Consider the following 13,913-nt stretch of genomic DNA (forward strand, 5'->3'; position numbering starts at 1 on the left):
TTAATACAGTATTTAGCTTATTTAAACTCAGAATCACTTTCAAGAGTGGTCATTCTATAGCAGCTATTTCTGACTGCAACTTGGGAAATATTGAAAGAGGCACATTTGGAAAACTGGCATATATGAAACAAAAGGAAAAAAGTTTTGCACATTTGACGCTTAGAGACTAGTTTTTGGGATATCAATGATCAATATAAATAACAGACAAATAAAAACCTCAATAACTGAACCAAACAAAACAAATTAAACAAACTACTTAAAATTGCACTTTTATCTTCCTGTAGGTAGAGAAGATATAAAGATGTGTAGCCATTTAAGTAGCAAACACAATGAAGAAGACTTTCAAATGAGAATTAGCCTTATGTACTTGGGGGAGAAAGTCAGTATGTTCTTGAAAATAAGTATTCTTGCAGCAAAATATGCAACTAATTTCCTTCCAGAGATGAGATGTCCTGTCAGCAGTTAAAGTTATTTATAATAGAATTTTCCATTTAGGCTTGACTGGTAGGCTGTTCAACTCATTTTATTTCTTTTTTCCCCTCCCAATTTAATGATATATTGTAGGTTTTTGTCTACTGATGTTTCTTTATTGTTCATTGTTATCTTTACTTTTTTTGTGTGTTGAAATTTATTTAATTATAAATAGCTTTAAGATATTCATTTTTACTCTTTGAGCCAAATAAATTAATAGCTTCCATAATTCTTATAATAGCATTGTATATTATTGGCATGAGTATACAACAATTACTGGCAAAGTGTATGCTGAAGAAGCAGATAGTTTCATAATTATGTCACACTGTGGCACAAGCCTTAGTAAAGGTAGCCAATATAAAGTGACCTGTATATTTATCTTACATTTAAACTATGGAGAGCGAGAGTTTTATTGGAAGACATCTGTGCCTCCCATTAAATTGAGGTTTCCATATTTTTCCATTTTTTTTCATGAAAGAGCCAGAATTTAGTAGCAGATGTTTTTGATCAGCTAGAACAAGTGGTGTATTTTATTTTGATGACTATTCACTTTTAAGTTTTCTAGAAGAATTATTCATTTTTTAGCTTTATTAGGGTTAAGCTATGATGAAAGTTAGTTCTACTTTTTTAACTGTATGAGCAAACAAAAATTTCTCCAGAACATGATTGTTGGAATTTAGGTTTGCAAATGATATGAGATTGATGCAGTTATTGTTAATCATACATTGAAACTGAGCTTATTTAAATTAGATCTGGGAGGAAAAGATCATGAAAGTAAATGAAGATCTTTGTGAACAATGGGCTATGTCAACAAGCAGACTGAAATGTGACAGAATTTTGGGATTTAGATGCTTTATTTTTCCTTTAAAAAAATTTAAGACACCTATTCCTTCAAATTTGGGTGATAACCGATAACCTTTTCCTAGAAGGTCTTGCAATCAGACTGGTCATGGGGGGTAAGGCTGATAAATAGGAATCAAGTATAATTCTGAAGTTTTATTCCATCAATCCTGCTCTACTGACAGAAGGGAAAAAAAAACTCAGAAAGGAGAAATAGCAATTGAGTTTGTGTTCAGCAAGTTAGGATGTCTCCCAGGATGAATGAATGTTCAAATATTTAGTAGTTATTTAAAAAAAATGATTTCCCTTTAATTTCTATCGTAGAACGTGGTTCACCTCAAGACTTAGTTATTAAGGACATCACTGATACATCAGTTGGTGCTTATTGGACGTCTGCTCCAGGAATGGTTCGAGGATACAGGGTCTTATGGAAATCTCTTTATGATGATGTTGAGGCTGGAGAGAAAAATCTTCCTGGAGATGCAATTCATACTGTAATAGAAAATCTGCAGCCAGAGACCAAATACAAAATTTCGGTCTTTGCAACTTACAGTAGTGGAGAAGGAGAACCTTTGACTGGAGACGCCACAACTGAATGTAGGTAACATCACAGGTGTGTTTGGGAGTGTATTAGTGCTACCTAATAGCTATCAGCCCAAAGGACATGTAGTTTATCCACTTGATTTTTTTTTGTTCATATGCTAAACAAGGACTTGACAATTACAATATTTAAAGAATGCAATTTAAATTCAGATTAATTAATACATGAAAAAATATGTCAGCCTAACATGGTGGTGCTTGTCTGTAATTCCAGTGATTCAGGAGGTTGAGGCAAAAGGATTGCAAGTTCAAGGTCAGCCTCAGCAACTTAAGAGAGACCCTGTCTTAAAATAAAAAACAAAAAGGGCTAGGGGTGAAGTTCCGTGGTAGAGCACCCCTGGATTCAATTTCCCGTACTACAAAAAGAAGGAAAAAAGTCATATTTTGAAATACCAAATTCCTTTCAACTACCTTCATTTAACTCCCTGCCCCATCTCTGATCAACTAGATAGGACCCCCGACCAGGAAAAAGATCAGGACCCCTGGAGACAGAATTCAGGCACATTTATAGTTGCATGATCTGGCTAACTTTACTTAACCTTTGAATCTTGGTTTCTTAATGTGTAGAATGTAGATAATAAATCTTGTCTCTCAGAGTTGTCATGAGGATAAAATGAAATAACAATGTACAAAGCATCAAGTACAGTGACTAGTTATTTAGTAATAATTTATAAATGATTACTGACTATCGACATAATGATTTTCATATAATAAGACCAATCCTAGATTCTTTGCTTTATTCCTGTTATATTTGATAAAGTTAAATCAAAATCTCACTCAATATTATAGTGACTCTGTCTCATTAGTATTCTTTTTGGTGAACAATTATGAATAATCTATCATCATTTATCATCACATGGCTGGTGCAGGATGTGTCAAAATTTTTTAATTCTCTTTCCTAAAGTTATTTTTTTGATAATGAATGATGTACCAGAGTCGGTTAGTAGTTTTTATGAGTGTATCTCTTTGGTGGGGGATGTTAGGAATGAGGGAGGTCCTGTATGTGTGGGTCAGGGAAGGATACATGGGGAATCTCTGTACTTTCTTTCCAGTTTTGCTATAAAACTAAAACTGTTGTAAAAGAAAGTATATTAAAAACACCCCCCCCCAAAAAAAAAAAAACCCCACAAAAAAACAAAAAATTCATTTGTTAAGCATGGGTACTTCTAAGCTTTTGTAGGGAAAAAAACTTTATTCCTTTTGTTTTGGGAGGATTTTAGAAAAAGGGGAAAGAAATGGATCATCTTTGCATTTTCTTCTGTTAGAAAGAAGTAGAAGGATTTTGGTGATCTTTATGGCAAAGAGAAAGAAGGAAGTGCCATGAGGATTTTCAGTTAAGTCCCATATCCTGATTTGAAATTGTCCTTTAACAAAAATCTTTTGGTCTGAGTTGCCTGAGAAATTCATTTTCTTTTTACCACTGACAAGCTCAGTTGGATATGTTTAAATTTAAATTTGTCTAAATTAACCAGCTTTCAAAAAAACCAAAAAACAAAAAACCAAAAAATTCCTGTATGAAATTTAAATTTGTGTAAAGGCATATTGCTCAGATATTCACATGATTAGTTTCTATGGTACTAAATGAAATCTTGTGTCTGGAATAGATTGGCTGATGTAGTTTAAGAAACTGGCAGAAATCGGTTCTCTATTTCTTTGTTGTAAGAGAAGCCATATTGCAAACTCAGGTCAGATAATGACACATAGAGCTAACCTTATTTATAGGAGTAAAGATAAAATTCATATAGTTGAGAAATTATTAAAGTATGTGCATTTAGAGAATTTTCTTTCCAAAAAATTCTCCATTATATCTTTTTCTAAAAGTATCCGAGCCTTCAGATAATTAGGTTTGAAAATCTTCATAAGGAATGTGATTTAGCCAAAAGCAAGTATGTTAGCAGAAGCTGTAAATAAACTTTTGTTTCTTAGAAGATGAGCAGCTGAGAACTTTTTAGTATTTTTTGGCTCTTTGATTTTAAGGCTGGTGAACAGAGAAGTCTCTTTTGAACTAGAAGCAGACTTGGAAGGAAGGAAACATTGATTTCTCAGAGTATACAAAACTGCTTAAATGTCTAAGTAAATAGAAGACATGAACCTTTTTGGCTCTACTGCTGTTGGTTGTTGTGTGTTGCTTTGTCTTTGGGGAAAGCAAAGCCACAAAGCCACAAAGTCCTTTCAAACATGTGAGGGGTGGCATTTAGGTGACTGATGAATCCTAACGTATGGGGGTAGCTCAACGAGTCACCCAGTTATGCTTTAAGAGTTTCATAGGCGCTCCCAAGGGATGTTTTAGAAATGTCTGTAGGATCAGGATCACCTGAAACTTAGAAGAGTATGGTGTACAATCTGTTGATACCATGGAAACCATGTATTGACACTAGTAAGCTGACAGAGGGCAAACTCTCTGTTGTTCCTCTTCATGGCAGTGGGATCAACAGTCTCTTCCTTCCTTTATAGAGACACTAATCCCATTAAATTAGGACCTCACTTATACAACCTCATTTAATCCTACTTATCTCCTTAAAGGCCCTGTCTGCAAAACACTAGCACATTGAACACATAGGACTTTTGGGGGAGATGTAATCTTTCCATCCATAACATGGGCCATAGTTTTTTCTTCTTGGCATGCTCAATAATTTTTATTTGAAGCCAGACGTTGTGAATTTTACCTTTTTGGGTGTTATATATTTTTATATTCTTATAAATATTCTTAAGCTTTTTTCCTGGAATATAGTTAAGTTCCTTGAAAAATAGTTTGATCTTTCTGAAGTTTACTTTTGAGCTCTGTTTTAGTTTAGGGCTAATTTTGCTCCATTATGGAAGTAATAATCTCCTGAGTATTCTACATGATGTCTCCAGAGTTATATGGTTTTCTCTTTGGCTAGTGGGAATCATTTCTGGCCCTGTGTGAACTCCAGAAATAGTTCCCTCTATTTCTTTTGGGTGTTTCTTTCCCTGGTTTTGGATGGTTTCCTCGCACTTGATCCCTGATTAACACTGAATTGAAGACTTGGGAGCCTTTTGGATGTTTTGGGGGCATTTTTGATGGTGTGATCTCTTTATAGTATTTTGTTTTGCAAATTCTGCTTTGGACTCCTCAGACACTCAACATCATACTGTCAGTCAAGGGAGACCACCAGTGTCCATCTGGATCCCACCTTCTTATATTAGGGCTAGAATCTGGGTCATTCGTAGAGTCTACTCTCATTTCTTCCTTCTTGCTTAGGGAATCACTGTTCAGTGCTTTCTGATACCCATTGTCTAAAAACTATTTTTAAAAAGAGTTTTTAGTTGTTTAATAGGTCCCCCCCCCATTTGAATATAAAATTTCTCTTAAAATCAGAAAGATTCTTTGCTTATTTTGTTTTCTTCAGCTTAATTTCTTTCAATAAAATGCCTATGACTTCTTGAATATGAAGGTTATTAAATCTGAATTAAATGATCATGCTTATGAACTCTACTTATGTATAAGAAAAGGGATTTCATAGCTGGGTGTACACACACCTAAATTCCAGGAACTTAGGAGACTGAGGCAAAAGTATTCCGAGTTCAAGAACAGCCTCAGCAACTTAACATGACATTGTCTCAAAATAAAAATAAAAATAACAGAGGATGTAGCTCAGTGGTAAAGTAGTCCTAGGCTCAATCCCTCATAACCACATCCCCGAAAACCCCCCAAATACAAAAGGATGTTGTTGGCTATTGGTGTGTATTTTGGGATCTGTTTCTTATAAAGTAATTAACAATTATAAAATATTAATAAAAGATAACTTAATAAGTAATATTGTCTATGGATTGTACTAATAATAACATATAGTGCTTCCTAAATATAAAATATATACTAATTTATCTTTAGAGCCCTTGAAGTATTTTTATGTGTTAGAGTTTCCTGTTCTCTTGTGTTCATAGTTTTGTGCACATGGCAATCACAAGAATAGTATTAACCATGCTAATTCTGTCTAGTCATTTGTAGACAGCAACTTCTTCTGAAATGGCCTGAGTAAAATTTCTAACCCTGCATTCAGAGCTTTTAGTATTCCCCATGGCATTGTGATTAGAGGAATTCCTTACAGATGAAAATATAATAAAAAGTCTAAAACTTCATTTCCGGAAATGGATGTTTTCTTTACCGAAGTCTCCAGGATGCAAATAGGAAATCCCTGCAATATGAACTTCCATTTTTTTAGTATTAGCTGGATAAAGAGAAAACATCTTACTGATATCTTGCTGAGATTAAGGTTCACACGCCATCATAAATTTATGAGATTACAAGGCTGAGTAAGAGAACAGTGTACATATTTAAGAAACCACAGATAGTTTCTTTTTGCATAATCAAGGAACTGTTCACACACACACACACACACACACTCTTATAGTATATATATTAATTTTCCTTTTATTTCACAGTATCCCAAGATTCCAAAACTTTGAAAGTGGACGAGGAAACAGAAAATACAATGAGAGTTACGTGGAAACCTGCACCAGGAAAGGTTGTCAACTACCGTGTTGTATACCGACCCCAAGGGGGAGGGCGACAAATGGTTGCTAAAGTGCCCGCCACTGTCACTTCTACAGTGCTGAAACGGCTTCAACCCCAGACCACATATGATATCACAGTTCTCCCAGTCTACAAGACAGGAGAAGGAAAGCTTAGGCAAGGATCAGGAACAACAGGTATGAAATAATAATGCTCTTATTGGAGGGGAAAGTGTATGTAACATTTAAAAAAAAGACTTTAATATGTCTACTTCATTTGTAAAAGTTTGAAATGGAATCTGTAATAAATTCAACTCTAATTATTACTTGGAATACCCAATTAGCATATTGTTACCAACCCCCTGGTAAAGTAATTCTACCTATTAATGTTCTAATGCTAAACCAATCTGAATTGTAAGGATTATTTATACTCTTGGGTAGTGCTCTGTTATCAGGACTTTTGTTGCACATGTTATATGGGGTCACAACAGTTAACGATTCTTATAAATATGCATTTTTGTAGGCACTAACAGAAAATGCCAAAAGCCCAGTCTTATGGATATTATTTTAAAAATCCTTTTTTATCGTTACAGCTTCCCGATTTAAGTCACCCAGAAATCTCAAAACATCTGACCCAACTATGTCAAGTTTCCGAGTGACTTGGGAGCCTGCCCCTGGGGAGGTGAAGGGTTATAAAGTCACATTCCATCCTACGGGGGATGACAGAAAACTAGGGGAGTTAGTCGTTGGACCATATGACAACACAGTTGTTTTGGAGGAACTTAGGTAGGAACTAATTATATTTGTGTTAAGAGATTGAATCAACTTGTGTTAAAAGATTGAATCAACCTATGTAAATCAATAGACCCTATGTGAATAATCACTCATATGTCTCTTTGTTAGCAGAGTATTTAAGAATCAGCTAAATCTGCTTTCTTGTGCTTCATGATACTCGAGTTGAGGTTAGTCAGACGCTAGCAACAGAATTTTGGCCTGAGCAAAATGTACATAATACTTTAATGATTTTTTTTAAGTGATCAGATATAACATTTTTTTTTCAATAGCACCCTGTTTTAACAAAACATACATATTATATCATTTCACCAAAATTGTAGTCATTTTACTAAAATTGTAGCCATGAAGAAATGTGGGGGTTCCTGTGCCTTCTGGAAGGGCCTGGGTGACTCATGGTGTGGGTCCTCCTCCAGTGTGACACACTAGAGCCAGAAGGCAGGACTCTCTCTGTGCTTGGTGCCAGCTGGCAGGAGAATCCTGGGCTCACTGAAGGTCAAATTTTAGGCTGTGCAGTAGAAAACAAGGAAGTTTGAGTTTGAACAGCACCCTTCATTTATTACAGTAAAAAGAATGGGCTACTGTGCATTGCCTCTTGGAAAGTTTGTTTAACTGTTCATTCAGCAATATTGAAAACTATGTAAATGCTTGTTATTGACTTTTACTAGTATAGGAGGGATAAAATTTATGAAGCACACTATTTGCCAGGCTTTGTGCAAGGTGCTTTATGCTACCCTGCAAGACACAACATTTCAATCATATTCTTAAAGCCCATTGCTAAGAAACAGCAGAGTAGAGATCCTGATCCTTTTCTGACATGCTGAGCAGCATCGTAGGGACTCTCCCTCTGATAGAAGGGCAAGGCTGAAATGGTGCTCTGAATCCCCTAAATTCTCTGGAGTGCTAGGTGGCTAGTTTTTCTTGATACCTCACAGGGTAAACAAACGAGAATGAAACTCTTTTTCTTTTGTGAAAATGCTGTACTTTGTAAGTTACTCTGAGTAGAAGTTTATTAGTCAAGATAAATGTCTTTAAGAAAGCAAAATAATGCCTTGAACCAATGGTCCATACAGACTATTCACTTTGTCATTTCAGGGCAGGTACCACCTATAAGGTAAATGTTTTTGGAATGTTTGATGGAGGAGAAAGTTCACCTCTTGTTGGACAAGAAATGACAACTCTTTCTGACACAACTGTAATGCCAATTTTATCCTCTGGTAAGACATTGAGCTATATTCCCCTAGGAAAATTTAGCATTATGAAACTATTTCAAATGTGAACTAGTAGATTATTATACAATGAGAAGTGACTAACATTATTTTTTTTCACTAAAATTTATTTAAATAATTTGCATGCTTCCTTTTTGATGTTGGAAAAAATGCTTCAAGACATCCAGTCAAGCATACTTTAAATTATTTTTTTAAGTTTCTTTTTTAACATTGTGTTAGTGACATTATACTGCATTATTTAAAGATTAACAGATAATAATAACAACTGTAGATAACATCTATACTTTTCTAACATTTTTCTTCTTTTTAGTGATTAAGATGCAATTTTATTTTGTTAAAGTAATTATATATCTTTACTTAAATAATATATTTGGGCTGGGCAAGGAGAGTTAGGTTAGAAACAAGGGTGGACAACTGTGACTTGGGAAGCAAACTGGTAACATAAACCCCTTTAGATGTTCTGCCCCTGCTCAATTATGCCTTGATGTAAATAAAGATAGTTTTTAACATTCTTAGAGGAGGTGAAGTGGTAGGTAGTTATTCAAATTTTTTTTATCATTTATTAAAAAACAGTAGTTATAAGCAGAGCAGGAACAGGTTTGCAAAGTCTTAAGTGCTTAGAATAGTATTTGGAAGTCTTTAGTCCTGTATGTAATACATGAATGGCACATTGTACTTTGTAGTGTGATGAGCATTACTTATTTTTTTTCAATGCCTTTTTTCATAATGTCAAGATCAGATGTTAACAATAGAAGAAACTGGAAAATTCATAGCTGTTAATACATGCTCTTAGAAAAGAGAACACTTGAAATCTTGGATGTGCATAAAATAAATAAAAGTATCAAATCTTATTGTTTTGCATTAATGTTTTATTGTTTCTCTTATGATGATATTAACTGACTTATATTTTTATTTTGTAGCTTTTACACTGAGGATATTGGGATTATTTTCTCTTTCCAAAGCACCCTAGCTTTGTATCAGTGTTTGTGCTTGTCTCTACAGCTCTCAATTTGTATATTTGTGTACTTTTCTAAATTGCCTTCCTTCTTTCTTGATTCTTTAAATGTGCAAACTTTACCATTTGTATTGATCTGATTTTTATATATGGTAGATGATAAAGTTAAATAATTAATAACTAAATAATAGTGTATCAGGTTTTAAAAATATATATTTACTTTATAAAGGTGTAATTTTAAGAGTCATGTATCTGGCCTTCATAATATATGTAATAGTTACCTGGGAGTTTAATTATTTTGAAAGATACCTTTGGCTCACTAAAACCATTTCTGGTTAACACATTTAATCAGTCCATCTCAAACTTACCTGTGAACTGCCATTAAATATTACAAAAGAATGCAGTATCTTATCTTTAGATCACATTACAATTTTATTGAAATTGTAAATGCTGTATTATTAGACATCTATGCATTCTCATTTATTTCAGCTCTTGAGTGTGTGAGCCTTTCAAATTTATAATGGTAATCTAATTCAGGTCTTCAGGTTCTATGTCTAAGGACAGGAAATATAGTCAAAGATGAAGGAAAGATTTGCAACTGAAATAATCTTTGAAGGAATTGATTTTGGAGAATGTTATTTAAGGCTAATAAGTCATACTTGCATATTTATAGAGTCTTACACTCTAAATCATTCAGTTGAGCTGCAGTATCACAACAGGCAGTATGGAACACCCAGTTGGTGGCAGAGGCATGGCTAGGGAGAAATCCTGCCCACAATTTGCTTCTCACTATCTTATCTAATGATTGCTGTGTCAGGGATGGAGTGTCTCACCAGAGCTGAAGCAGACATTGTGTTGCTTGTGGATGGATCATGGAGCATCGGCAGGGCAAATTTTAGAACTGTGAGGAGCTTCATTTCTCGTATTGTGGAAGTCTTTGAGATTGGCCCCAAAAGAGTACAAATTGGTAGGTTCTGACAATACTGATGACATTAAGACATTTTCATGGAGTTCTTTTATATACCCTAACGTCAATGGTATTATGTTAGCCCTTGCTCAGTACAGCGGAGACCCCAGAACAGAGTGGCAATTAAATGCTCACAGAGATAAGAAGAGTTTGTTGCAAGCTGTGGCAAACTTACCATACAAAGGAGGCAATACTCTCACAGGTGAGTGAAGGTGCCCTGATACTCTTTCAAAAGTTCATGCTTTGGTTCAACATGTGGATGAGAAGTGATGTGACTGATTCTCTTTTAAAAATCCCACTAGGGATGGCTTTGAATTTCATTCGCCAGCAGAGCTTCAGGACCCAAGCTGGCATGAGGCCTCGTGCTCGCAAAATTGGTGTTCTCATTACTGATGGAAAATCACAAGATGATGTGGAGGCACCGTCCAAGAAGCTCAAGGATGAAGGCGTGGAGCTGTTTGCCATTGGTAAGTGCTAGAGTGAGCAGTGATGTCCATGGGGTTGCAAAAGTGCTGAGGACATTTGAGAAAAACAAACAAACATATATTCTCTATCACATAATTCATCAAAATGATGTGCCAGAAAGTGAGTTCACATTCTTCTTTTCTCTTTGTAATGAGACACAACTACATGGCTTTTCAGAAGGAAAGTAATGGATTAAGAGAAAAAAATGTACTATATTAATAGGATTCAGGAAAATTCCTGTTTGATTTTCCACAGAACTATATTTATCTTTGAAATCCATTATTTTGCTTTCCAGAAAAAACATCAAAAAGACACTTTTTGGTGGGAAATTAGTGCTAGAAGCATTTAGAAAAAGGCAGTTTAGAATACTTTTCAGATGATATTATTTTTTATTTATTTCTATTTTATAACTACCAATAAGAAATCATTCTATCTTTTTATACCCAGACATACACACATATTTCGATTTTTAAAAATCTCTTTTTATTTTTTGGTTTTCTAGGTGTCATTTCAGTCTTGAAGAAAATAATAATATATTCTAGTTAATAAATTATTAACCTTCATAGTTGGCCTAATTGTCATTGATTTAAAAAGTTCTAAAATATTTGCTTAATTTATTTGATTTTTTTCTAAGAAGTGCTTTTAATTTATCTATCTATCTATCTATCTATCTATCTATCTATCTATATATCTATCTATTTTAAGGTATTAAAAATGCTGATGAAATTGAGCTGAAGATGATTGCAACTGACCCCGATGATATCCATGCATACAATGTGGCAGATTTTGAGTCCCTCTCCAAGATTGTGGATGACCTCACCATCAACCTTTGTAATAGTGTAAAAGGTCCAGGTAAGTTTAGTCCAGGGGCTCTCATCTTCAGTCCTGTTGATATTTCTTTCTAGGATAGAGAGGGGTGGTTTTATGCATTGTAAGATGTTTACCAGAATTGCTGGCCTTTGCCTATTGGAAGCCAGAGGCATTCCTTGAGTTAAGATAATTAGGAATATCTTTATGTTTATGTATGATAAACACCCAAATTGAAGGCTTTCATAAAATTAATGATAAAAATTATGGTGGTCCTTAATATATGAGAAAAACTTCTTTTAAATAAATTTAGATTATGATAAAAACTTTTCTTCCTTAATTTACTCTGATTTTAAAAATTTGTTCTAATTAATTGTACATGACAGTAGAATGCATTCTGACACATCATACATAAATGGAATATAACTTCTCATTCTTCAGGTTGTATATAATGTAGGATCACACTGGTCATGTAGTCATATAGGCACAGAGGATATTAATGTCTGATTTATTTATCCTTCTTATCCCCAATTTACTCTGGTTTTGAGAAAATTGCAATGAATATAATAAATAATGTATGGTAGAAGTGATTCAGAGGCTTTGGGTACTGAGGGTGCATTTTTTTTAATGTTTCTTCTTGATTTTCTCCAAACTTTTGCAGATTTTCTCTATTGTCAAATGTCTGCTGGGGGTGGGTGTGGGGAGTTGTTCCCAGTTGAAAATCACTTCTTTAGCCCCTGATTTTTTTTGATTGTTTCTTGGAAAGGCACCAAACTAGAAAAGGGCTTTTAGCTTTTCTGAGGATGTACTTTTTGCATATATGCTTGCACCTCCAGCAAAATACTCAGGGAGAGAAAAAGAGGAGTCAGGGTGAGGGGTGGGGAGAGGTGGAGAGACCTGCTTCCTTTTCTGTGACTATCTCTTCTCTAGTAACTCTAGTTAAGTATTGTTATGTTGCCATTAGATGGCTGTTTATAAACTTTGTTGTCTAAAATTGGTACCTTTTTTGATTTCCTAATTCAAGTAGAATGGGAAGAGGGGTCTTATATCTGATTTTTTTTTTTTGTCTCAACTATAGATGGTTATGCTTGTAACACCAGAATATAAAAGGAAATTACTAATCTTAGGATTTGTACTTTTAGAAATTACATAATTTCTTTTTACCAGGATAAAATGGTTAAATATGTTTTTAGGGGTCTTTGAGAGATATGGATAAAAAATTAGAATTTAGAAATGAAACTCTAGACCTGGATTTGTAATAACAGAAGATGGTGCAGAATGACTATTATCTATATAAAAACATAGGTCAAAACATGGTAAACACCACAATGGTTGTTTTTTTTTTGAAAACCAACAATAAAAGTTATGGTTCTTATTTTATGAGAAATTTCCTTTTATGTATATGTAGATTATTGTAAAAACTGTCCTTTAACTTATTCTGGTTTTGGAAAAGTTGGAATGAGTTTAACAAATAATGTGGTAAAAATGGTTCATGTGCTTTGGATACTGGGGCTACTTTTTTTTTTTTATGTTCCTTCTCGAGTTTCTCTCTCCAAACTTTTGCAGATTTTCTCTTTTGGATTTTGAACAACAGACTGACCTTTTCCCTGGAGAAATAGACCAGCTGGGCAGCCAGAATTTGTAGGCTCCTGGCTCTGGATTAACTGAGAGAGTTGTAGTTTTATTCAATTGGAGAGAACTTTGAGTGGGGATGAAAACATCTTTTATCTGTTTTCCTTTATTTTTTTTTTTATCAACTAGTTGCATTCATTCTAGTTTCCCAGACAGTAAAACTGCTTGATAATTTTGCAAGCTTGACTATGACCCAAGTACAATAAAGGTTAGGATACTAAGAATGGAAATGCTCTCCCTAGTTTTGGCTTACAAAAATGGAAAGTTTATATGAAACTGATTTGCCATGCTCAGAGAGTCATTGGACTAATTCTTCTCCCTTTAAATTATTATTTGCAGTGATCTGAGTACTTCTATTTTCTTTCTTCTTCTTTTTTTTTTCTTTTTGAAGTATTAGGGATCAAATATTGGTCTGAGGTATCCCCCAGTCCCATACTTTTGTTTTCATTGATATTTATTTTAGATATTATTATATAATTTTATTTCACCTGTATCTACATGTGGGAGCAAAATCACAGGCAGGTGGGCTCAGTGGCACATGCCTGTAATCCCAGCAGCTTCGGAGGCTGATGCAGGAGGATTGCGAGTTCAAAGCCAGCCTCAGCAAAAGCAAGGCTCTAAGCAACTCAGTAAGACTCTGTCTTTAAATAAAATGAAAAAAAAAAAAAAAAAAAAATGGGGG

General features: G+C 34.3%; 1 protein-coding gene across 4 annotated transcripts in view; it reads left to right on the plus strand.

The window, feature by feature from the left end:
• Col12a1 (collagen type XII alpha 1 chain) overlaps positions 1-13,913 on the plus strand; it is a 111,042-nt gene that overhangs the window by 33,596 nt on the left and 63,533 nt on the right. For 3 of the 4 annotated variants that reach the window (XM_015498890.2, XM_048800885.1, XM_048800927.1), the window contains exons 14-21: positions 1,636-1,908; positions 6,316-6,582; positions 6,978-7,170; positions 8,272-8,393; positions 10,178-10,327; positions 10,410-10,529; positions 10,630-10,794; positions 11,498-11,644. In XM_015498890.2, the coding sequence (XP_015354376.1) occupies positions 1,636-1,908; positions 6,316-6,582; positions 6,978-7,170; positions 8,272-8,393; positions 10,178-10,327; positions 10,410-10,529; positions 10,630-10,794; positions 11,498-11,644 (1,437 nt within the window). The remainder of the gene's footprint in view (positions 1-1,635; positions 1,909-6,315; positions 6,583-6,977; positions 7,171-8,271; positions 8,394-10,177; positions 10,328-10,409; positions 10,530-10,629; positions 10,795-11,497; positions 11,645-13,913) is intronic. The other variant, XM_048800955.1, reaches the window with a different exon arrangement.

The sequence above is a fragment of the Marmota marmota genome, unplaced genomic scaffold (genome assembly GCF_001458135.2).
Source record: "Marmota marmota marmota unplaced genomic scaffold, marMar, whole genome shotgun sequence".
Lineage (NCBI taxonomy): Eukaryota > Metazoa > Chordata > Mammalia > Rodentia > Sciuridae > Marmota > Marmota marmota.